Source organism: Haemaphysalis longicornis, unplaced genomic scaffold (genome assembly GCF_048455015.1).
Source record: "Haemaphysalis longicornis isolate Haplotype H1 unplaced genomic scaffold, Haemaphysalis longicornis Haplotype H1 scaffold_4, whole genome shotgun sequence".
NCBI lineage: Eukaryota > Metazoa > Arthropoda > Arachnida > Ixodida > Ixodidae > Haemaphysalis > Haemaphysalis longicornis.
Window position 1 is genome coordinate 91,015,864 of NW_027526361.1, and position 25,639 is coordinate 91,041,502.

The window sequence follows — 25,639 nt, forward strand, 5'->3', positions numbered from 1 at the left end:
AACATTTTGTTTGTGTAACATGTTTGTTCAAGTGATGTTTTACTGCATATTGTGCACAAAACTTACAAAATGTGTATTCTCCGGAAGGAACTAAATGAATTAATCTACCCGCTAATATGTCGCGTATAAACTGGGTGTTGGAACGTTCATAAAGCTATGCTTGTGGAAATGTAGTATTTTGCCTGAAAGGTGTTGGATGAATAGTTCTGCTCTCTTCAGCATGTTGAACGTGAACTAGACAACGTGATTAGAAAATTGCATCTGCTGAATTGCTCTGAGAAAAGCAATTTTGTAACGATGATGTACAAGGCCATGCAGCTGCTGTGAAAGCAAAACAGAGTGGCAGGTGCCAATGTGCACTGCTTTTAATTTAATGACTCCAGTGCAGGCAATGACGTAATGGAGTCTATTTTGATTTTAGGAATCGGTGTCGGCAGATGGAGCATTGCCAAATGTTTTACCAAGCTACATGCCTAGTTGTTCTGGCATGATTTTCAGTCATGTGGGCCAGTACAGGGAATAAACGTAATGAATTCATGTTGCTTGTTTGCATAACACGTGTGAGCGTGTGAAAGCTCTAAGATTGCTTGCTGCAACATTGTGGCAATGTTGGCACGATTTACGAGATAACCATTTTCTTGTTCCTCCCTCCCCCGCTGTTGTGCAGTCAAATTCTGACTTGTGGAGCAGAAACTTTGAAATCTTTCTAGAAAACTTGAATAGAAACTTGCAGCCATGGAAAGGAGCATGTTATGAGTGATGCTGGCAGGTAGGAAACAACTCGTGTAGAAGACAGTCTAGCTCAGATTAAGAGAATTAAGGGTTTTTGGAATAGACAACAGGTACGGGCAACATGAGTTTTAGGATGGCCCCAAAAAGTTGAGAAGAGAAGTGGAGGGAAAAAAGGGAACCTGGCGTTTGGGGCTGAGAGCAGGAGCGCAGTCGTTGAGAGGGGCCTTCTGCCTGTTTGGGGCATGATGGTACTGTGTGGTGTCTTATGTAGTGATGAACTACGTTGGCACCCAACAGCCCTGCTTTGTCTGCCACACAGGCGAGTGCAGTGGCGGACGTCCTGATCGAAGTGGTGTCTCGAGTGGGCCGGCAGAGGGCCAGGTCGTCGGAGCTGCTGCCGGCAACCTTCCCCGACCTGGCCAAGGGCATGTACACGCAGCTTGCCCTGACGGCCGCGCAGAGGGCAGAGGTTTTGTCGGACGGCACGGCGGCACTGACGCTCGAGAACTGCATCAGCGACAAGCACTGCAAGCTCGTGGAGGCATTCTTCCAGTCCTGCACCGCTGACGAGCTGAAGGACATCCTGGCAGATCTCGTCTCGACCCTGGTGGGTGCACTCTTGGTAGACACAAAGCCCATGGTTTTTTGTTGTGTTTTGTGCTCCTGAGTGTGGCATTGTACATATACATAATTGGCTTACAACAGAGCTGATGTAGGATTACCTGTCCTTGCAGTCCGAAAAAAAAAATTCAGTTCTTTTTAGCAGTGTACTGGCGCTAATGGCTGCTTGTAATGGGACCACCAAGACAAATTTTATTAATCCTCAGTGTTGTGATCTATTCACACATGAGAAGCGAAGCACGAGCGCACTCGTATGTAGCAAGTAATTTGGAATTCCACTTTTCTTTGGCGTGTTTTTTTTTTCTTTCTTTTTTAAATTTCAACCATCTATAAAGCTTTGTGCTCTTTACTAAAAAAACAAAAAAAAACATTTTTAGGATGGATCATTTTATTTGCAAGGGCATTGTACCAGTGTTGGTAAGTCTTGTTACCAGTCTTGCCGCAACAGCAGATTGCTGGTGATGTCATTCCTGTGAAGAGCCTTTTTTTTTTTTTTTTTTTTCTGGATTAGCCATATACAACGACAAGTAAAAGCCTGTTTTTCGTAAGGTTGACAGAAGCAGCAAAGTGTTTTGTAAAATTTGGAATACCCATGAATAGACCGAATACCCATGTTTCGGTCTATTGGAGAGGCAACGGCGCGCTGGGCTAACCTGGCGTGCTGTAGCAGATGCGGAATCAGAATAATCAAAAAAGAAACCTAGAAACCCGTTGCGGATGGGATGGCACAACAATCCTTGCACCTCTAATCGCACGCGTGCCACACTGTCGCTCATCCTGACAGGTATACGGCGCACGGAGCGACCATGCCCCCCCCATCAACTAAAGCTGGGCGCAGTCACTCTGTACTGTTCTATATACCATCGAGAGAGCTTGCGAGTGAAAATACAAGCTACTAGAAAGATTCGACAGATCATGCACAGTCCAGGTGCGCCAACTTTGCACTATGGCGGAAAATTTTTGAATGCACAATAGAAAACGTACCGGTACGTCGGTGACAGCGAAAGGATTAAAACCACTGCTGAATCGTAATTATTGTCTACGTGTACTACACTATTACAAAAAGAAAATTGCAATTTCTTTATTATAATTATTCCTTTGTTATAATTACTTATTTGTTGTAGCAGGATCTAACTATATCTAATATAATTCATTTACATTTGCAAATTGAGCTGGTTATGGCTATGCTTGCATTTGGCCAGTTTGTTGTGCCATCATCCAAGCAAAGCTGACCTCACTCTTTTTGTTTTTCTTTTTTTTTCCCCTTTTTGTTATTGTTCTCCGCAGAAATCATTTACAAAATCGGGCTCAGCAGTCAAATTTTTTCGGTGCTCTTCTTCAGTAATCCTTTCCAAATCGGGTTTCACAGTGCCATCTTTGTCATGACCAAGTTACCATATTTACACGATTGTAAGTTAACTCGGATGTAGGTCGACCCCCCTAAAATTGTAGTATCTCTAAAAAAAAAGCGAGTGCCGCCTAGAGAATCGTATCACAGAGCATCGCCTGCTGTATTTTACAATGCCAAACGCATTGCCCGCTTCCCAATAAGAGTGAGCGGTACGCCTGCAGTGCCCATATGTCACAAGGTGGGGCCCCGAGCTGAACCTGGATCACCCGACTGTAACTGAATTCGAGAGCAGCTTGTGCCTGGTTGCCAAAGCAACCGATGTTTTAGATTGCTGAAGTAATGGCGCTCTCGCCAGCGAAAGAAAACTCAGACCCGCAGCGGAGCACTTTTTGTCAACGTTGTCTTTTTCCGCCACTTATCGCCCCAAGATGAACCGGTCATGTGAATAAAATGCTGAGAAGGCTAACAATTCGGGGAGAGTGGCCAGAGTAGAGGGAGACGGCTTGGTTGGCCGGTCAAGGCTTATCCGTTTGGCATTGCAAAAATACAGGAGGCGATGCGCAGAGAGAAGCTCTTCCGTCAGTTACCAATACCTCCCATACGGTGGCTTTTCCATCAGTGATCGATGCTCCCACAAGAGCTGTGCACTCGTGGTGTGGGCAGTAGATGTTAAAAAAAGAAAAGCTGTTGCATAGAACGCGGAATAACCATGCTCTGTGGGTTGAGCGGGAAGAATACATTCGCTGCGAGATGACACCCATCGAAGCAATCGGCAGGGAGCGGCCACGGCCGCGCAATACCAAAACAAACAACATGGCGGCTGATGGAAGCGGCCGCGCACGATTTCTTCGTATTAGTGAGTACGTTACTCACATTGAAGAAGCATATTCGTCTCTGATAAACAAAATGAGTATTGGCGAATCTCTTGATTCAATGCACGGTGTTAACTTACCCACAATCATATCACGTTGCTCAGTTCACACTTCTGAACGCGATGGTGGGAGGTTAGTCGCTCTGAGTCCGGTGGAAGAAGGGCACAGATCAGGAGCACAAACCTTCAAAGTTGGCATCACCTTTATTGACGCCAGAATGTATGCAATGGTAAATTAATACGCTGCGCTTCGACCATAAGCATGGAAATGAGAGTGCAAAGCTGTCCCCACCTTGTAGCACCCCTAATTTCTCGTTTCTCTTGCCGTTACTAGTGGTACACGGTTCGATTTAGATTCTAAGTCGACCCCCAACATTGGATTGTCAAATTTGAAAAAAAGGTCGACCTACAATCGTGTAAATACGGTAAGTGTCTTAGGACCACTGACTTTCGGTTGAACAATTGAAGCTTGTTTGTACAATCAAGAAATTTGTAAAATCAGGCTTCGTTAAGTTACTCTTCGGTAGTAGTTGAGCATAGCGAGAAATTGTCTGGGAACAGAGTTTTGCTTCTATACCCTCTCTTTAGTTGATTGGTTTTTAGAATCAATGAGGTGGTTCGTGCATCAGTGAATGCTCAAAATGGGCAGTTTCCAATAAGAAAAATTATTCTCATTAAAACTGCTGGATCAATTCTTCATTGTTTTTACATAGATTCACAAGCTGGGTAGTTGGAATAAACAAAATAGGTGAGTACTGCAGTGTAATCCCGCTACAACGAAGTCCGCTTTAGCGAAATTTCCGCTTCAACGAAATATTTCCAATTCCCCGTCAGCTAGCCATAGAAGTCAATGCAACGAAGTACTCGCCACAAAGAACCATTTGTCTGGCTTGCTTTCGCTTCAACAAAATTTTCGATGACTTGGGCTGGGTTTGAACAATTAATTTACAATAAAATAAGCATAGCGCCAGCTATCTGTAACTTTTTATACATTCAGGACGCTTAGTTTCACTGAAAACATGCGCGGTGCGCCCACACTGCCACCCAAAACAAAAACAAACTCATAGGTGGACGCCATTGTTTGCTGGTGATAACGATGTGGCTGGCTATCTCTGCGCGAGGCACAGCACCGTTTCACCAAGCCGGAGCTATAGCCGATCCGTATCCAGTTGAAATTTCGTAAATGTGCTCTGCTGCTGGCGCAGCGCTGTCATGTATGGGTTGTGAGCAGTTGACCTTGCAGTTTTCCTTCTACAATTCTTCAAAGTCAAAAGCAAAAATAATGTTTTCGTGTTTAATCTTGATCAAGCGTCGTCCTATCTTAGTAGCGAACGCGCGGTCGCTTTAAATGCTAGCGCGCGCCACTTGCCCGCCAAGGTCAATTGCTGCCGTGCCTAGTCAGAGGATAAGATAACGGCGCTGTTCCTGCCACAAGCGAGAGGGGGGCTTCCAACCGCCTAGCAGCTGTCTGCAAGTAATCAGCTCGGTGGAAATGCCTTGTTGTACAGCAATACGCTTTGCGCCTGCATTTCTTCATTTCTTCACCTCTCCCATCCTCCTCAGTATCGCCAGAGTCCTTCAATGCTTCTCTGGTCATGAAACTCCCGGCCAAGTTTCGTACGGGGACAAAGGCTACCGTGAGGGGCGCCACCGCAGATCGGAGGGCATCGGGCGGCCGCTGCTGCTCTGTAGCCAAACCGGCAGGCAGGAACGCAGTAGCATCATACCCGTTCGCACCAAATTTTTTTGCCACTCACGAAATGACAAGTTCATTTGAGCGGCCCACGACGCGTAAAGCAAAAGCGCGCTGCTGATAAGGTGGCGAGCGTCCGTTTTATCTTACTCCGTGGTCCGTTCCCTGCCAAACACGCTCTGACCACGCCCCCAGCTGCCCTCCGATCAACACCAGCGCCGCGGCGCGGCCTCCTTGGGCAGCGTACAAAGCTCTCCCATAGCGTGACGGCGAAGTTTCATGACCAGAAAGGCATTGAAGGACTCTGGTATCGCACTCTTTGCGCACTGGTAAAAAAACAGACAACCATTGGTATGTTTGTTATCTGAATAAACATGGTGTTACTGCGCGTCACTCCTTTTTCTAAACATTCTATTATGCTGCCAATGATTCGGAAATATCCGGGGTCATTTTTCTTGTCCTTCCATGCGTTCTGGGGCAGATTTCACCTCAACGAATTTTCGCTTCAATTAAATTTTTTGTACGTCTTGTCAGTTTCGTTGTAGCGGGATTCGGCTGTACCTATATATCGTGTCCCCCAAGATCATTAGGAGAAAGCGAGATGGAATTTCATCTCTCTACTTCGTGTCACACTGTAGGTGCAACAACAACTTTTGCATTTTATGTTTTAGAAGTCTTAGCTGCTCGTACTGAATGACTTTTTTTTTGTTTGTACTTTATTTCTCTCATTATTTTTTAGGTTTAAGCAATGATACAACTATGAATATACTTGGAGGAAGAGAGAAGAGCAATAAGGCCTGAAAGCTCGGAGTGCAGCTCCTGTTTTAAGAGGGTGCATGTCGGTCAAGAGCAGCACTGTTATTCATATGCCGTTGCTGTCGTTTTTTTGACGCTGCTACTTACTTATGCCCCCCCTCCCTCCCCTGCTCACAGATGCAGGACGATGTGCGGTCGGTAGCCATGAAGGTTCACCTTCAGGTTCTCCAGCTGGTCTGCTCCTGCCTGGATGGCCAGAAAAAGGCTGGGAGTGCAAGAGACGCCATGCCCATAATTCACAGGGTGAGCCGAGGGGCTGCTGCTCGTTAAGAGAACCACTTGTGTAATGTGTGTTCCCGTTGCGGCGGTTCAGTGGTTAAGGCATTAAAGGGACCCAGAAAAGCTTTGTGAAGGTGGCAATCAAATGCATTCAGGTGGTAGGACACATAACGGGGAATTTTTGAGCCAAGTGTGAGCCCCATACGTTGTACGGATAGTTTGTAAACAATTTTTGAAGATCGCCTTTCTCAGCCGATGAGCGCGACGCCGCAGCGAGCCGACCACGGCTGACGCAACGGCGAGGCGCCCGTCTGATTTGGCCGATCGTTGGTCGCCGGCAACATCACTGCCATTGGCTTCCGGCTGCTCTTCCTCCTTCCTGCGCGATCCCGAGGCAAAGGCGGCAAAGGCGGGTCCGCAGCGATTAACGTGTGCCTAGGCGCAGGAATGTAGCTAGCGGAGAACGGAAGTCGAGCGTCGCGATGTCACATGGCTACTCCCAGTGTTTCCAGCTGCTTTGAAAGAAGCACAGAGGGAGGAGGAATTGATCGGCAAGGGGGGAGAGGTGCACTTAATTGCTTCTGGCGCAGCTAATACTGAATGTAGATCAATAATTCCAACGGCATTGCATCGCTATATTGGTACTACGCGACAATGAAGGCCTTTTGTAACTTTTACAGAAGGCTTTTCTGGGTCCCTTTAACGCCTGTGTGTTGAGATTTCGGGGCACGTTAAGGGACTCGGGTAGTCAAAATTAATCCAGGGCCCTCCACTACGGTCGTCCCCCAGGTGTAGCTTCAGCGCATTAAACCTCATACTTTAAATTTTCGAACTGGTGGGATGTAACGTATTTGTGTTTGTTTGCTGCATCCACAATGCTTGCATCTGTGTGTGTGTGTCTGCTTTCAAGCTTTTCTGCAGTTAATCAAATTAAACGCGAACATTGTATTGCATCTTGGCTGCGTTTGGCCGGAAACTGGGCAGCCCGCTTGCATTCTCTACCAGCAGTACAGCAGAAGTCTCCATTCTCATTGGCAAGCCCTTTTAATAAGGGGGCAGATGGGTCTTTGGAGCCGAAAAACAGTCAAAGAATCGTTTTCTGAAAAATGGCATTTTCGGCGTCCATGGCCATTTTTCTATCAGTCTGCAGATTTCCTCATTAAAAGGCACCGTATTTTCTTGTAAATAGCATTTTAAATTGCACTCCACAGCTCAATTCGCACAGAATTCGATGGTGAAACAGCACTTGTCTTACAATGCGAAGCTAGCATTTAGCCCTGGGATATCTCAGCTTCAAGAGCTTCTACAACTGTAATTTTCTTTTTTGTTTTGTTTCTGATACCTAAGTGTGTGGAGAATGCAATGTCGGAAACAAAGTTTTCAAATGGATGCTTTGGAAAATGATTATTGTGTTCAATTGACGTCACTTGTGACCCATTTCTGGCAAAGTGCAGGAAGAGTGAAGTTCAGTGTGTTGTAAAATGACCCAAAATGTGTAAATCATAAAAGTTCTTTAACATTGTATTCTTTAGTCATTAGTCATTTGTATGCCTAGCTGCTGGGTAATTGCCATTCTGTATGGCATGGTTGTTTTGTAATTGTGACCCAAAATAATGGCAAATAATCATTAATTATCTCAAAAAGTAATCAACTTGCAAGAAACCTAATTGCAGATTTGAAATCAGCACAAAAAAACTCCATAATACTGTGCAGTTTCATTGAAATTGGTTAATAAATAAAAAATATAGCAAGGCCTTAACTCAAAGTTGCCTTGCCTGGGTGCTTCTTGTTTTTGTCTTTGTGCAGGAGTTTCCGAAAGCTGCTCTTAAGCATCTTTGTGGCCTCGTTTCGCGACAGCCACCTTGCTTGTCGGCTGTGGCCTGCTCGAGGCTGCGACAGTTTGTTCTTTTCACTTGCATTTGAAGAATGTGTAAAAGGATAACACAGCACCGGGTTATTACGTGGTGAAACAATCTGCTAGGTTCATTGAGGCAATTCGAGAGGGAGGAGACAGCCCCTTCAGCGCACGTCGGGGAGCACGCCGCCAGAATCTACCATCGATGTTCCTGTTCCGTTTCAGATTATTGAACACTTTGCGGTCATGCTCAGCGTCTACGACATTGGCAGCCACCCAGAGCTCGTCGTGTACATTCTCAAGTTCTTCTCGACCCTCTTGATCATGAAAAAGGTGAGCAGGACACCCGGAACAGCAGAACCGAGTTGTGTGCCTGTTGCATGACAATGTGTTTGTGAAGAGTGCCGTTTTCAGAAAGCGGTCTTCTGGGGACTTCTGTCTGATGCGGTGCAACTCTCAGGCAGACCAACAAGGCATAATTCAGTCTTATCTCTGCATACAATTCAGTGTAGACTCTGAAAAGTCAGAGCAAACAATGGAGGAACAAGTTTGCAATGCAGAAACAATGCAGGCTTTAAAAATTCATTATGGTACTGCCACTGCTTAAAAAAATAAAAATAAAAGGTATTTCCAGTCTATAGTGCGAGTAGAATGCTGGATGAGTGGGAATAACGATGCTCAGTGTATCAAGAGCACTGCAACGTGTTGCAGTGCCCTTTGAGCAGAAGGGTAGCTTTTTAGGTGAAAAAACAGTATGCTGTAAGTTATACGGTAAGCCAACTGTGCTGTAAGTGTAATTATGTCTTTGTAAAATGCATTTTTTTTTTCCTCTTCCTCCTCCTCCTCCTGTGCTTCTTCTTTCTTTGTGTTTTTTGTTAAGAAAATGACTTTTTAACGAATAAGTTGGGGTATTCAAAGCTACAATTTTCATTTAAATTCGTACTGAAATCGAATATCACGTGCCTTGACTTTTACATGTATAACCTATAGACAGGCAGCAGTTTACCCCCCACCCGCCGCGGTGGCTCAGTGGCTAAGGCGTTGCGCTGCTGAGCACAAGGTCGCGGGTTCGATTCCCGGCCGCGGTGGCCGCTTTTCTGATGGAGGCGAAAAGCAAAAACGCCCGTGTGTACGAGATTTCGGCGCACGATAAAGATCCCCAGGTGGTCAAAATTAATCCGGAGCCCTCCACTACGGCGCGCCTCATCGCCCGCGTTGCATCGGCGCGTTAAACCCTACAATCAATCAATCAATCAATCAATCAATCAGCAGTTTACCCCCTGAATGTTGTGGAAAATCACAATGGCCCATTTGAGTACGACGGAGAACGGGGTATGGGTAAGGAGCCCGTGTGCTCTGCACTTAGGGTTGTCACCTGCCCAGTTTTTTACTGGCCCGATCAGTTTTTTAGATAGCGGGCTGGTGGCCCGTCCATACCTAAAACCGGCCGTCATTGGCCGTTTATTTATTTATTTATTTTTTGGGCCATTGTGCCGTGATTATTATTTTTGTGCATATTATAAGAGTCATTCAGCAACTATGGCGATAAATGTGTGCCGACAAGCTGCGCAATGACACGCAAGCGGAGAAAATACGAGGGTGAGCACGCTCCCTGAGATGGAGAATAAGAGGAATGACACAACGAAATGCCGCTGACATGGTTCAGATGCAAAGAATAGCTTTTAATGGACGAAGTATGTGCGGCTGCTTTTCTGTGCAGCACATTCAGAAAATAACCAAAACCTCAGTCACTTTTAGTTCAAACATTATGTTGATTTCTCTCTAGAAAACCCCTGCAATAAATGGCATTGCATGTAAAAAAAAAAAAAAAGAAACGGGATAATTTTTTTCTTTTGTTTCTTTCTTTGTTTCTTTTTTTTTTTTGAGCGAAAATTCAACATTTTATAACTTCCCCCCTCCCCCCTAAAGGGTCATTTCTTTCTTTTTTCTTTTTTTTTTTTTTTTTTTTTCGTGCGAAGGTGGCATCCCTAATCGTGCACTGCTATCACTGTTACTTTCTAAAGGAAAGAAAGCAGTGGATAGTTGTGTGTTGTTTGAATGGATGAGGCCGATCAGATGGTATGGAAAATGGGAGTGATTGCTTCCCTATTTAACTGGCCACTAGGCTTTGAGAATGCTTGAAATGAATAATAAATAATTTTGGCTTTTTTTTTTTTTTTTTTTTTTTTTCGTGCTCAAGTAATGATTTTATGAATCAAAGTCAGTCACCAATTGGTTGTTCCTATCACTTTAAAGGGACACTAATGGGTAGGAACAAGTTGGTCTGTATCGATAGATTAAGGTGCTGGGAATCAAAATTCACCATTCTTGCAGTGTTATTTAATTGGGCAGAAAATGCCAGAACCGTGAAAACAGGTGCCGACGCCCTACATGCTTTCGGGAACTACGGGTTGTGACGTCACAATATTTGTGCACGGCGAGAGCTCATTGGAAAAGCTCCTATAAATGATTTTCCTAAAATAAACAGTTCCGAAGTGGTTGAGCACTTGAAATAAATGTAAATCGAGGCTTTTGGGGGGCTGACGTAATTTAAAAAATGCAGACAACAGATTTTATACACTGCGAGATGAGCTGCTTCCCTGACAGTTGTCAGCCATCATGCTTTCAGTTTCAAAAACCACTGGTGCGCTATTAGCAAAGCCAGAAACCTACCACAGTGAACGCCTGAGCTTCTGCAAGCAGGCACGAAGTGGCAAAGGGACGAGATGCACTGCAGGTGTTTAATTAAAAGCGGTTCAACCCGCCTGAGCTTCTAATCCGTTCTCCACGCGCGGATGTTGCTATCGGTAAAGCGTGCCCTTGCCCGGCTCGAACCTTACCGCCTGTGAAAGGTTAGGGTACTTACTGCATGGGGTTATCCTACCAATCTGAACTTGTGGTCTACCGCTCGCTGCAAGCCGCTGTTGGTAAATAATCCGTACATCATGTGCGCATAGCTCTACCCTTGTAATGTTTGGGCCGGGCGGAGCCGCTCTGAAGTTCGGCCATTCGACCACAAAGACTACTCGAGACAGCTGCGAAAAGGGAGTGTGTATTTCATGCCAGGTTGGCGCATCGTGTGAGAGAAGAGAATATGAGATGGACGTGATTGCCACTCGAGCTGAGATAAAGGCTGCCGCGGGAGCGACGCCGAGCCGGGCAGCTGCTTTTGCCCGATATTTGTAACAGTGCATGCCACTGCTGCGTTCACGGTCGGCGTGAAGTCTGGGTGTGCGGTGTAGGTAGGTGGGCACAACGTTGCTAGGATAGGATGATAGGATAAACTATTTTGTATTTGCGAACACAGTCAGTGATTAGTCAAATCCAGCCATTTAGGCAATCAATATTTCATTTTGAATTCAAACTACAATGTGTACATTTTTTGAGGAAAGGTTGTTGTTTCCATTAGAGAATTTACAGAAGTAGGGGTAAGCAAACGAGAGAATTAGGCCTGCCAAAAAATTTTTTTCTTCCATTCCCACCCTTTCATATGTGCCCTATACATAAGAGTTTCTGTCACGCCAGCCTAGTCGGGGTGAAGCGGCCTCGTGTCCCTAGCCTGGGTTTCAATTAACAAGTGGCCGCAACAGAAGCCGGGATATCCGAGTGTCACGTGATCCCCCCCCCCCCCCGTCTGGTGTGTCCTTTCAGATTGTCCTCTCGCACCGTGGGGGCATTGTGATCCTCCAGTCGCTGAGCAGCATCAACTTCCTGCCCCTGTGGGCGGCCAGCCCCGACCACTTCTGCCAGGCAGTCACGGCAGCGTGCCGCCTGCTGAGCATCTTCCTCAACAAGAGGATCGTCATGGTCATCGGCTGCACGGTCGCCTTCCAGACGTGCATCTCCCATATCCTTGCGGCCATCTTGCATTCGGGGCTGTGTTTGGAACTTAAAACAGCTTCCTTTAATTTTTAAGTAAGCTCGGTGAAACTTGTCAGTCTTGCTGCTTTTTGTACCGCTGATTTCAAATATGCCATTATTTTTTGAGTCAGTCAATTATTTCCCTAGATAATTAGAGATAATTAGTCATTTTCGGAGGAGCAATAGACAAAACTGTGTTAGCCATAGAACTGTAGTCTTTATATTTTCCAGTACTGTGAACCCTGGTGAGTGCAATAAGAGAATCGATTTTTTGATGCACCACGTGGAACTAATTTTGCAGCTCACTAAACTTTGGTGGCACCAGTGGCAAGGAACCATTTCGAATGCCCATTTCAAACGGTTAACATGCCTTGACTGCCGCCCCGCCCCGGCCATATCCACACCTTCTGAGGAGCATCATCAAGGTGGGGGGATGTGACCAGCTCAAGGATCGACCGGAGGTGGCCTACGAGCTGCACATGTGCGCCCTCGCTCTGGAAAGGTGGGCTGTGACTTGCGTGTGACTTCTCATCTTTCTTTCGTTGAAGTATGCTAGAAATGTCGCTTTGAAGCATATCGAAGCTGTTGAAGCGGATGTTGTGTGTCGGAACGTACTCCCATCCATACGTAAGATGCTTCTGCACTAAGTAGCTGCTTGGAGAGAGAGCTCTTTGTTAGAAGGAAGCAGAGAGGTCTGCTGGCGTGTATTCACCTACGTGCTACTCTGCGGGGATGGGGTGAAGGGAACAAAGGCCCTAAAGGAAGCAGGGCGAAAGAGAGGGGGAAAAAAATTTCTCCCACCTCCCCTTGCGGGAACCCCTGTGTAGATGCGACGCATAGGGGGTTCCGTTGTTGTTTCCGTTAGGTTGATTCTCCCATCGCGTGAAACGCGCCGTGAACCCCCTGCCGCGGCTATGACGCAACGTGGCGCGGCTATGACGCAACACAATCCACTTTAATCCAACCCAAATCCAATCCTCCAATCCAGTGCCCCTCGCGAGAGAGTGTTCACTATCGGAGAGGAGAGGGGGTGAGCGGCGGAGAGCGCAGCTCGCGTGGCGAGGAGAATGGGGGAGGGGTGTGGACGGACAACAATAACGCCGTATGGAGGGACAAGGCGAGTTAATGACATCTAAAAGAGGAAGAGGTAATAAATAAGGTACCAAAAAGTGTTCTGTGGGCTACGTACGTAATAGTCCAGGTGGTCTCACAGGATGACGACGGATAGTTCTACATTGTCTCTGCGATGCCGATGTCGTGTAAATAATCGAACACTGCATCTGATACTTTTCACTGGGATGATGGAGATGATCATGGTCCAAGAAGAGTTTTCAATGATAAAAGTCCATTGTTGAGGCACTCAATCTTCTTGGCGAGGTGGTTCCTTTCCTGGCTGTACACCGGACACTCTAATAAGATGTGTGCAACAGTTTCCGGCAAACCGCAGTTATCACAATAAGGGTTTGTGGTGTGACCAAGACGATGTCGGTAGGAGTTCTTTGTAGTAGGAGGAGGAGCTGCTTAGGTACGATGCACTATTGGATAATTTCTGTGTGGCGCATGTTATGATTTCTTTAAACATTTACCTCCCCTTAAAGCTGCTCCAAAAGGCCTGACTCAAAACACCTGCTTTACCACTGAATGGGAACATGTTGTATATTTTTATTATTAGGGGAGTAAGGGGGCAGTGCCTTTGAAGTGCATCCTCAAGTTAGTATACTCACATCTTCAAGTCATTTACAAACAAATAAATGGTACAGGCTTAGTGCTGCCTTACTAACAGGTTGACATGCAGGCCGGGCAAAACAGTGCAGAAATATTTTTGTGCAGCTTAGGCCTGAGTTACCACAAAACTTTGAGAGCAAGCACAAAATTCTTGAGGCAGGTGAGAATGCTTGCGGCAGAGCAAAATGAATGCAAGATGAAATGGTATGGCAGTGCTTGCTTTCACCTGTGTTCTGCTCATGATCAATGCCTCTGTAGTGGCGGCAACACCATCTGCATTTAGCACCATTATCATCATCATCCGCATCCTTTCACCATCATCATTATCAGTGCTTGGCGGCGTAAGCAGTTCCACGCGACTCAAAGATCGAACAAGACTTCGCAGCTGGGCGGCCGCTTGTCCACGCCACTCTCCCAGTTCCGGCTGGGGCTTGCACGCCAACAATAAATGTAGGAGAGCCACAGCATCGCCGAGTCCATGGCCCCCTTTCCTACACCTCTTTTCAGGTTGGTTGGCGAGGTGGCGTCACACGAGAAGGAGTTCTCCAAAGTGGGGGGATTTCTCATACCCGACTACATCCAGGAGTCCATCGGCACTGTGCTGCACCCACCCATAAAGGTGAGGCAAAAGGTCTCGACATTTAGCAGCGGGTGGCCACTTCCAATCAAGCCATGCGTCCCTGATGTCTACTGTAGGTTTTAGCGCATGTGGCTTCCCTGGGCACGTGATGGGCCTGTCGATGTTCAGCAAAATTCGTAAATGTTTCCAGCCGTGAAATACTATCTAATCACCCCCCCCCCCCCCTATCACCCCCCCTCCTTCGTACAAACATTTATTAGTGATGTGTGAACAGTGATTTTTCTATATGAAGCGAAAGTTTTGAGTTAAAGGGAGTATTTCGCAATTTTGCAAAAGCTAGAATTTACTATTTTTTGAGCATGCTTCAGTAACTAGCCTGCAGAAAAAAAAAGGTTTTCTAAATCACCTTGAAAAATTTTTGTAGCATAAAAAAAAGAAAGAGTATCATGCTGTTTTTAATTTTAGTTTTAATATATTGGCGCAACAGCAAACGCATAAAAAAACTTTTTTTAATTTGTAAGTAAACTTTGTGAAACTTGTGTCTTGCTGCTTTTTCTCTACTGATTTCAAATATGGCATTATTTTTTCAGTTGGTCAATTAGTTCCCAAGATAATTAGTTACTTTTGGAGGAACAATAGACAAAACAGTGTTGGCTGTAGGACTGTAATCTTGACATCTTCCAACACTATGAACACTGGTGAGTGCAATAAGAGAATCGGTTTTTCGATACACCGCTTGAAATTAATTTTACAGCTCATTCATTTTGAATACCGATTTCGAACACCAAAGTTTAATGAGCTGTAAAATTGATTCCAAGCGGTGCATTGAAAAACCGATTCTCTTATTGCACTCACCAGTGTTCATAGTGTTGGAAGATGTCAAGATTAAAGTCCTACAGCCAACACTGTTTTGTCTATTGTTCCTCCAAAAATGGCTAATTATCTCTAATTATCTTGGGAACTAATTGACTTGCTCAAAAAATAGTGCCACATTTGAAATCACCGTGGGAAAAGCAGCTAGGCCAACAAGTTTCACAGAGTTTACTTAAAAATTAAAAGAAATAGTTTTAAGAGCCATGTCCCCCCTTAAGCTTTGTTGAGGCTTTGCTAATAACAGGAGCGGCAGTGAGGAACTGTTTTGACCTAGAAGCACTCAAAGTGCGAAAGCAAGCCACTCGCACACGAATGATGATGACGCATTTCAAGCAGCGCTTATTCATCATCGTCGCCATTGTCGTCTCGGCTGCGGGGTCTCGCATGACAAGTTCATTCACATGCATGTTGTCTGCGAAATCTTTGCGTTACAAAGTCAGGCGACAATATTTTACGTAGAAGCAACTTTTGCTTCGGGTAGTGACCTCAACCCCATGTGTTCCAGTAATACTGGGATGAGGATATTATATATTCTGACAAGCTATGATTAACATAGTGTCTTTAACAAAAACACAAAAAAAATGTAAGTGTGTATGTCTTGAATGCCCCAGGTAGGAAACTGAGCTTGTTGACCGACAGGAAGCATGAAAAATTCAAGCCTCATAAGCATGCCTCATGGCTTGGTAATATCGTTGCTTTGCACGCTGTTGCTCACATGCCCCTTTTCCCCAGTGTAGGCGCAATGCAGGAATTGGCAGTTGACTCCCGCATACGCAAGAACTGTAAATACGGGATCAGCTAAGGGCATTTTATGCGTTACATAAATGTATAAAATAGTTGAAACCACCCTTGGCACTAGTGTGTGATAATAAATGTAGACCGTCAACAAACTATAGCCCCACTAGGGCTGCGGTGTCAGCAGTGCCTTCTTGTCATTAAAGCTTTAATTGTGATGTCTAGGAGTACAAGTTTTTCGTTCTTCTTTATGTCATATATAAAGAAAAGAACATTGCATGTTAAAGGAGAAAGACCAACTTTGTGCGTCAGTGTATCAATAAACCAGGAACTATGTGTATGCATCCTAGGCTTTTTTTTTTTTTTTTAACAAGGGAGTCATTAGCCTAATGGTAAGGAGATAATGGGCACTTCAAAAGCACCTGTCTCTTTCAAAATGGCCTCAAAATGTTTCTGCCGCACATGATGGGGGGGTGCATTTAAATTAAGCCTGTCGCTGCTACCGAAGGAAGCCCGTGTGTGTTTGCGGTAGTCGACCGTAAGCGCTCAAGAGTGCAGCACATCCGGCGCCTAAATAGTTCTAGCTTCTGGACAAATTTGGGCAGAAAAGGGAAATTCCAAATTTTGATGACCAGTATGAGAAGTGTGTTTGTAACATGGACATGTCAAAATGCACTTGCAACCAGCAAATACTATGGGAGCTAATTAAAGGCTTTTCATATTTACTTCTTTGGTACGACAGAGTGGAACACTGGGGAGAAAAAAACGACACAGCTGGCAGGCAATATCTGATTGCCGTGGTTTCGGTGCACAAGGCACGGAGTCATTTTTTTACAACACTTAGATGAGCCCAGTGCAAAAGCCTGCCAGATAAAATTCACTGGCATTGTGGTTGGCACATTGAGAAACTAAGAGAACTCTGAATTGACAATCTTTCTTCAGAATATTCTGGCTTGGTGTGCCTGCCTGTGGTTACTTCGTTCGTTTGGGTGCAGCTCCTGGTGACAACAGTAATGGTGTTGTGCATTGGAACACAATTTGCAGTCACCAGTAAAATTCCTGTCGGGGACTATTGCTTGGCTCATCAACAGCAAAGTAATTGTCTAGACTCCAGCATGGGTTTTGAGAACTGGTTTGCATTTGTTGTTGCTCATAAGCTGTTGCATGAAAATAAATGACCGATTTAGTTCTCACTGCAGCGTTCGTGGTTGCTGCTGGTTGCTTTTTCTTTTTGTGCGGCTTTCAGTTTTCTGTTTTAAATCAAAATTATTAAAAGCAAAATGTTCTACATTTTGTATTCACCTTGAAATCAAAAATCACTGTCCTCGCATACCTCATGGGGAGTTAGACCTGCGAATCAGATTATTTATGCAATCCTTATTTGATTGAAATTTGAAACTAGTATTTTAACATCCTTAACTTAACACTTGCCTTTTTGAAATAAAAGCAGCCCATTTTTGTTGTCGTTTTTGCTTGTAACGAATGTCTGTACCGCAGAACCTCTCTGAAGAAAAAGCACAAATGACTTATTTTTTCCTTCATTTATTATAGCCCATTTTGAGATTGTCTTACACCTTGTCTCACATCAGTTCTGAACAGCAAGATTAAATTCTAAACCTCGTCTGATGTCAATTCTGAACGACGTGTTGTTGCAAATGTTTTTTTGCAGAAGACGCTGCTGTTCCTGGTCTACAAGCTTCTTTCACTTCCGGACGAGCACAGGAGAGCCATGGTGCTTGCAACCCTGCCCAAGGAAGGGACGGAAGTGTTCAAGACTCTCTATGCGGACTCCCAAAAGTTGCGCTTCAAGGGGAAAGTTTAGCAAGTCTGGAGTAAATGCCAAAACACCCTCCATGCGCCTGTCAGTGTGTGACCAGGATACTATATCATCCGGCCATGCTTGCTTTTTGGAGCTTTAAGTTGTGCTGGACCTTTAAGTCCAGCAAAACTGCGGTGTGCGATTAATACACCGGGTGCGTGCAAGATGAGAAGTTTTTATGAGGAATTACATGTCCCCACTCCTAACTTGCTGCAGCCTTAACGCTGCGTTGCTTTGGTACAGTGGACTTCACATCCTGCACATCAAACAAGGTAGAAAGTTTGGATATGCGGATGTAGATGCACACAAGAGTTTGTGGAGGTAAGTTAACAGGACATTTGACGACAAACCATGAAGCTCGACAGATTTGCGCATTTCATTCGCTGCTTCTAGGAACCATCCTTAGGCCAGTTTATCTCTGAAAAATTCCACGACTCTCAAATGAACAACTTTCTGGTGTTGTGTATGTGCTGCTACTCGTTGCAAATTTTTGATACTTCTGTACCTATTGCTAATTTTTATAAGCACAGAAACGTGAAATCTGAAAGCGATGCAGTTGAGCACAGGGAAGATGTAGTAATGTTACAAACACAAATGATTAAATACAAATAAAGTAGCAGTTCTTTACAAATTACAAGGAAGACTTAAAAAAAATTGGTGCAGCTTGCGCTAGTGGCACAAGGCTTTAGAAACAGCAAAGCTGGCGGCATGGGCGTCGGCAGGGGGGGGGGAGGGGTGGGCTTTTGACCTCCCCAGTCCGCACCAGAACTTGCCCCTTCCCCCGCCCTCCCCTCTTTTCCTCGGCCTCACTGTTCCACTCGTGCTTGGTTCTTTCACGCTGACATTGATGACCAGAAACTTTCCAGAATGTTCATTGCGACCTCAATGTGTTTAGCCTTTCAAGACTTTTTGGTTCCAAACGCAGACGTCTCAAGAACCAAATTTATGCTGAAAAGGGCGCCTTTTCGTGAACTTTATGCTCGCTTCTGCACTCAAAATTGTTGTGCGGGGGCTAGCTGGGATACTGTACCGGGCCGCGATGGAATTTACTTGCTTGTCTTGAACAAAAGAGAAAAAGTTTCGTTTTCTGGCAGCAGAAGTCATCACAGAAGAACCAACACCCCAGATAGAAGTGGAGACGCGCGACTACACGCCGACAGGCAGGTCTAGCACCTCAAAACTGGTGTCGAATCAAAACCGCACTCAGACTTAGGAATGCCCGGTCGTTTGCGGTGTGGCCGAAAAAAGTAAAGTGTAGCTACTTTTGCGACGTCGTTTCACGCTCACAAGACTAAGTGAAAACTCAAGTGGGTGCTACGTTAGCCATGGCGCTAGCCGCCCCGCTCATCATAATCATCATAACGAATTTTGTTTTCAGCGATTCCAGACGTTTTCGTCGCTGCTGGCTTCTTAAAGTAGGGCTAGTATTTGGTAAGTTAGTGCATTTCGTGAGCCAATTTTTCAGTAAAAGTTAAAAAAAATGACTGATCAACGTAGCGGGTTCGTTGCATCAAGGTTAACCGCCCAACACCTTCGTTACATAGAGGTCGCAAGATTCAATGGGGCTCGCAATGGGGAATTGAAAAAACTTCGTGAAATCCAGGAATTCATTATATAGCGGTTTGTTACATGCAGGTTTAACTATACATGTATTGTAATCATAATCATTATTCATAATTATGTTTATATAATTCTTTTGAATGGGCTATGGCATGAAGCCACTATTGTGAGAGTACAATGTTTTTATTTTAAGCTTATAGAGAGTTTTACTTTGTTCTCATAAGCTCTACCTTGTGTAAGCGTAGTATCCTATAAATGGCGTTTTTTGTTGTGTTTTAGTACAAGTATTTGCCATAATGCACTATATCAGCGTGTTTATACGCTTTATTCCTTTAATTTGTACTACTTGCTTGCGCCGGAGTATCTGATTCTTCCACCAGAGGAACTCTTTACTGGGCTTTCTAGAAAAACAGGCGAGCCCATGCCACTGTTTTTAGGGTGCAGCCCTTTGGCGACCGTCAACGGAAGCGACGAACTGAGGAACTTCAGTCGACCCCATGGCTGCTTCGCATACTACTCGGGGTTTCCTTCGGGAAGATGGTGTACTTTTTTTCTAATTTTTTCATTCCCTCACTCGAATCTAACTTGTTCCCCCCTCTTCCACACTCTTCCGTGCCACTCCGTCACCGACCTGGTGATCCCCGCGCCGTTTATGTGCCGCCGCCGGAGGTGGGAACACCAGCGCGCTGCCACCAGCGGCGATTTCTGACCGGCGCACAGGTCTACTTTTTTCACTGCAAAGGTGTAAATACCACCGGCGAGTGTTTTTTCTAGTAGTTTTCTGCTCTTAGCCGATCTTTTTATGGGGCAACAAGGGGCTCTGGTGGAAGAGGCACCATCGGTAACTGCTGCTTAAAGACACAACTGTGATTTGAAGAAAAATCGTAACTATGTAGTCCTCATCTCTTCACATAACCGCTGAATCTCATGAATAGTACAGGGAAGTGCAATAATTTCGTACAAATTACTGAGCTATTCTGTTCTGCAGGAGCAACTGACTAGCGAAGCTGCAGGAATAACACTGTCCAGTAACTGTGCACTACATATGCAATTATCATTATTAGACAGCACGCAAGATTCTTTGCAACGGATTTCTTTGTTGCTAGGTTTCCAAAGGCCCTTGAAGGTTACCCGGCATGGCAATTGACGGCTGTCACGACTAGCGTAATTGAGAAGTGCCAAGATGCTCATTCCTAATATCCGTTCCGTGTTCCTTCCTCTTCGTCGTGCTGCAACTTGCCGGCCGATGGTGTACCCGTGATCGGCGGATGAATGTGCACGTGTTTATGGCATCACCTTAAAACTTTGGTGTGTCAGATGTTCACGTGCTTTCGCCCTAGGAGGCGTCTTGACCTTGAGTAGCGTGTGCAGGGGTTTGTTGCATATATTTTCGTCTTTGCTTGTTTTTATTGTGTTAGCAATGGATAGAGCACATCAGCAAAAGTTTTCGCTGTTGGACCGCGGACATGGCGCATCACAAGGGCACAGAACAAAACAGTTTGAGTGGACAAGGGGGACGTCGGTGAGGTTGGCTGCAGTGTCGCTGTGTACGGGCGAAGTCTGGAGCAAGGTTTGCGTTTCTCGGCGAGTTTGGCATGGCTCGTGGATTTTTCTCCGTAACTGAATGTGACAAACACTGAGTTGTGGGCTTCTGAAGCGAGAACCGTCCTTGCAGTCTGTTGCCTTGAAAAAACAAAAAAGGCATATATAACACAAAAAGGGCATTTTAGGAACTAAAGAGCCCACATAGTCAAAATAGGTGCTAAAAAGCCCACATTGTCAAAATAGGCACTTATAGGCACAATAAACTATTGCTTAAAATGCTTCCCTTCCCTTAGTTCATGCTTATATGTTAAATAAGCTTGATACGGACTTAAAACAAGCATTTTGCCTAAAGTTCCGATCTTTACTTCTCTATACCATATCTCCCTCCACTCGGGGCATCCGAGACGGGGTACTGCCGCCGGGATGTGTACTGTTGTCCCAGGCTCCAAGCCCCAAATTTACTGTGTCGGGTGATGCGCCGACAGTGGGGCCGATTCGCGCCTCGGCCTAATTGCCCGTGGCAGACGCACAGCGACATGCCTGGAGAGGGTACCGCTGTATCGCCTTCCCTTTCCCCGTCGTGGCGGCTCGGCTGACGTAACTGCTTCACCTTCATTCGTCGGATTCAAACTTCGGCCAGCGAAGCGAGAGTACTGCTTGGAGCGATTCAAACCGCTCGCGGCTGCAACGGACCCCTGGGGTATAAAACCAGCCCAGAAGCACAGCGAGGGTGGCACTTTTCGGGGGCACTGATTGGATACGTGCTGTCGCCTTTGTGCGAGCCATGTTGCGCTTTTGTTACCCTTGTACGTACTGTATATAAATGTTGCTTCAACTCTTCGTCGGCTCGAGAACTTCATCGCTCTGCTCTGCGCCACGTCTATAGCGGACGGAGCAAGGCAACATCGCAGCACAAGGGACTGCGCTCGGATGGCCAGTCCCAACAGTGGTGGCAGCGTAGGGATGGCCCAGTCCCAACAGTACTCTGCCCTTTTGAGCTTCATAGAAAATTCTAATCGATTTCCGCTATGACTGCCTTCATTCACACCAACATACAAAATTTGTGTTTATTTTTTAAAATTTTCCCGATTCTCTCTTTTCCTCTGTCTTAAATTTTACGTTCGGAAAAATTTTTCAACCTATCTAAATTTTCTCTACACAGGATTCAGTGTTAAGTAAGATTTACTTTCTACCACTGATGTCTGGCTGATCCCCTGTTTGGGTGTGTGTCATCCACAAAGGAACATCATCATTATCAAGCCGCCGCCCCTCATCATCATCTACTCGAGAACGGATGCGTCGCGACTTCGGCCCAATCCCAAATATCACGCCGGTGAAACTGCGGGGTAATGTCAGCAAGTTGCAGAAGATCCAGAGTTACGAGCTCGCGCACATTGAACATATTTTAATTATTGAGTGTTCATTGATCTTTTGGGGTTTAACGGCGACACCACGCAGAAAACTTGACCAAGTCTCGGAGCATAACTTCGCATAAAACTCGGCCGAGTCTCCCATGGCAGCATAACTATATATGCATAAACTTAGCAGAACCAAGAATAAGACGGGGGGGCCGCAACCTTCGCTCTGTGCCCAGCCTTTGCGCCAGTAGTGCGAAGCTTGCCAATTTTTTTAATGACACATGCATGTGCAGTATAGCAGATGGCTAGACTAAATAAATGAGCTTAATCATTGACGTAAAACCAAATAAAATTCAATTAAACGTTATTTAGCATCACAGACACTGGAGAGCAGTCAAAAAACCAGTTAATGTCTTCATGGCAACTGTGCACCTTCGACAAGGCAACGGTAGCACGCACAATTCTATACATTTTACTCATCAATGTGCAAAAAATTCTGCCATCTCCACGAAGTGAATGATGAGAGGGGCGAAGCAAGAATGCTTATCGGTAAAACCGTGAAACATTCGTCCGCACATCATATAAAGACTCGACGTGTCAAGCTTTCCACCGCTCCGTTGACAAGCTTGTCGACGACGTCGATGTTTGGGGTGGTTATGTAGGGGTTGTTTTGGACGATGAGAATCTCCATGGGTAAGTTGGCGAATTCGGTGTGTGACATTTTAGCTACCTTGGCCGTCGACTTCTGCTGAGCGTCTTGTGTCATGTACCCCCGGTACGTGTCTTGAGCTCGCAGGGGACGAACGACAACCTATTCTTCTTCCTCTTCTCCTTGTTGGGTAGCAACGAACGTCTCTTGAGAGAGGTTTATCTGGAGACATGGTAAAGAAGTGTTACCCGAGCCTATTTGTTTTTTATGATTCTTGACACTTTGAAAACCACTAATGTTAAATTTACTAGAAATGCCTTCCTTGACATTTGCGCTTAAATATGTCTGAACACGCCTTATCTCAAAACAAATTTAAGCACACACATGCTCTACACTTCTATAGTAAAAAATCCCGACATCTAACTTGAGCAAGAAATCACCTACATTTTCTATCGCTACTATGCTTTTTTAAAAACATCCAAGCCAGATTCTTTCTTTGATCCATTTTACCCGCCGTGGATCTTCAAATCTGCCGATTCAATGAAATCACTGCAGCTATTTTTCAGGTTTAGGCCTTGATTGTTGTAAATTGTGCTGCTAAAACCACATTACTTTTAATTTGCGCTATCTCTGGTCTCCTCGCAATTCATGAATTGCACCGTATGCAGTACTGTGAGGGCTGGGCGTGGAGGCTGGGGCATTCAGGTGGCATGGCGAGGCGAATGGGAGTTATTTAAAGGAAAGCATTTATTTGAACCTTATACAACACGATTGACCACACCGGAGGCAGGCACAAATGAAACACAAACAAGCAAGCGTGTCCCAGACCTCGCATGGGCCTGGAGCTGCGTGGTGTAATGGCACTGAAGGTGACGCCAGTGATCGCCCAATGACTACAGCACATGTGGCTGGCTGCTCGCACCCCGCCCCACTTTGGTTCACCACGTCTCGCGGACAGTAATATCCGCACATTGTCCACAACAGGCACAACACTCACACACGAAGGGGGAACACTGCCGCACGCTTCACTCGTGCACCAAGTCATCTAGGTGACTAGACAGCCAATAAGCGCATTGTACCGTTTAAGCTGTCGCTGCACTGACTGCAGAGGTGAGTCTACACTGTCCTGCTTCCTTGCACTGGCAGTTTCATGCACACTGAAGCGTGGTAAGGGCCTTAGCCGTGGCTTCGAGGTTCGTGAAAGGCGTGCCAGTTGTCCTTGGACAGGAGGTTGCCGACACCCTCTCAAATGGAGCTGCATGTGGCACACAGTATGCCACAATTGCTACGCAGGAAGTCCTTGCTCGTTTTGTAGCCAAACTCTGAATGGTCGATGCTGCTGCCAAACTTTCGGGCATGGGCTTTGTCCAGCTGAAGTACATCGATGCCACTTGCGAAGTGGTCAGCCAGGTGCGGCACAAGTTGTCCTTGGTCTCTTATGGTACCACAGATGGCTCGAATTGGGCGTTAGCTGCTGCACAGGTCGCGGCTGGTTGGCTCTGTTGACGGGCTTGGAACCTGTAGGTGGCTGGCTCACGAGCGGATTTCACTTTTTCTGTCCATGGGCAAAGTTTTTGGCATGCTGGGCTCGCTGTTGGCTGGGCTGAAAGTAGTTGGCAGGTGGCTCACCGACAGTATGAACTCTTTCTGGCTGTTGAAGGAATTTTGTATGTGCTTGACTTCCTTTGTGAGAACTGGCCTGACAGAACTTGGTTTTGCTACCCACCCGCGTCAAGCGTACGGCAACCGGGAGGCTCAGAAGGAAGCGGTGGGGGCCACAGAAGCCGTACTGTTTGAATGGAAGCTCCTGGCCTTTACTCGTTCTGAATTCGCACAGAAGCTGTAGAGTTAGCGGTTGCTTGGCTGCGATGAGCAAGGCACGGATGATGGCTTTGATTGTAGCTCATTACATTCCCCTTTGAAAGCCATGGTTCACTAGGGCCCCTGAGTTTTCAGGAACTGCTTTCCTTCTACATCGTACCGGTATGAGCCCCGACTGTAGGGCAACGCGCTAGCATGTAAACACGGAGCTTCATATCAGTGATATGGTCAAGAGCATCGCTGTGGCAAGCAAAAACAGCTCTGTTCGGCCAATGTACCTTTTATAACTGCGTGCTGGCTGGGAGTGGGCTGGCTGCGAAGCGGTACAATGGAATATTGGGGTGATGGCGCGCGAACACCGCGTCGGATGCGACGGTGTCATGCGACAGGGGCACTTCTTGAGGGCAATGTTTGGGCTACTAACACTTGCTATGGCGGCTGCTCTGGCAAAGGCAACGGATCATGTTGCAGGCAGTCTTTGGCACTGTGTCTGGCAAGGCTAAGTACCGTGGCTGGGTCTAGCGTCAAGGGCACCGCGGTGGATGAGGCAGAAGCCTTCGCTTCAACCGGGGGGCTAGCTTCATGCTGCTGCCGAATGTCGGCTTCCAGTCACTGAGCTCCTCTTTGAAACCGGCAGTGTCCAGCTGTCGCCGTGCCAATTCTTTCCGTATGAGGTCGATGAATAGGCGCGACATTGTCACTGAGACGAGCCGCTCCCACACAATTTCCGGCATGATATTCTGCCGAGCCGGATACACGCAGGCGGTCACACACACAAAACACAATCTTGCTGGATCGTTCGCCAGCAAGATTGGCGGACGCTCCGATCTTGCTGGTGGTCTAGACCACCGGCCCTCTCAAGAGTACCAGCACACCTTTGCCCTCCCCCCTCTCCCCTCCCCCCCACTCCCCAAATGTGTGTGCATCACATCACCCACACGCGCGCTGATGTAAT

The 25,639-nt window shown here is 46.0% G+C and overlaps 1 protein-coding gene across 1 annotated transcript in view; it reads left to right on the forward strand.

Annotated features, from left to right (window-relative positions):
* LOC144179059 (unhealthy ribosome biogenesis protein 2 homolog) overlaps positions 1-17,784 on the forward strand; it is a 64,144-nt gene extending 46,360 nt beyond the window's left edge. Inside the window, exons 24-30 of the mRNA XM_077707247.1 lie at positions 1,052-1,339; positions 6,202-6,327; positions 8,384-8,491; positions 11,810-12,004; positions 12,421-12,521; positions 14,252-14,363; positions 17,602-17,784. Of these exons, the coding sequence (XP_077563373.1) occupies positions 1,052-1,339; positions 6,202-6,327; positions 8,384-8,491; positions 11,810-12,004; positions 12,421-12,521; positions 14,252-14,363; positions 17,602-17,754 (1,083 nt within the window). The 3' untranslated portion in view covers positions 17,755-17,784. The remainder of the gene's footprint in view (positions 1-1,051; positions 1,340-6,201; positions 6,328-8,383; positions 8,492-11,809; positions 12,005-12,420; positions 12,522-14,251; positions 14,364-17,601) is intronic.
* The last annotated feature ends 7,855 nt before the right edge of the window (positions 17,785-25,639 follow it).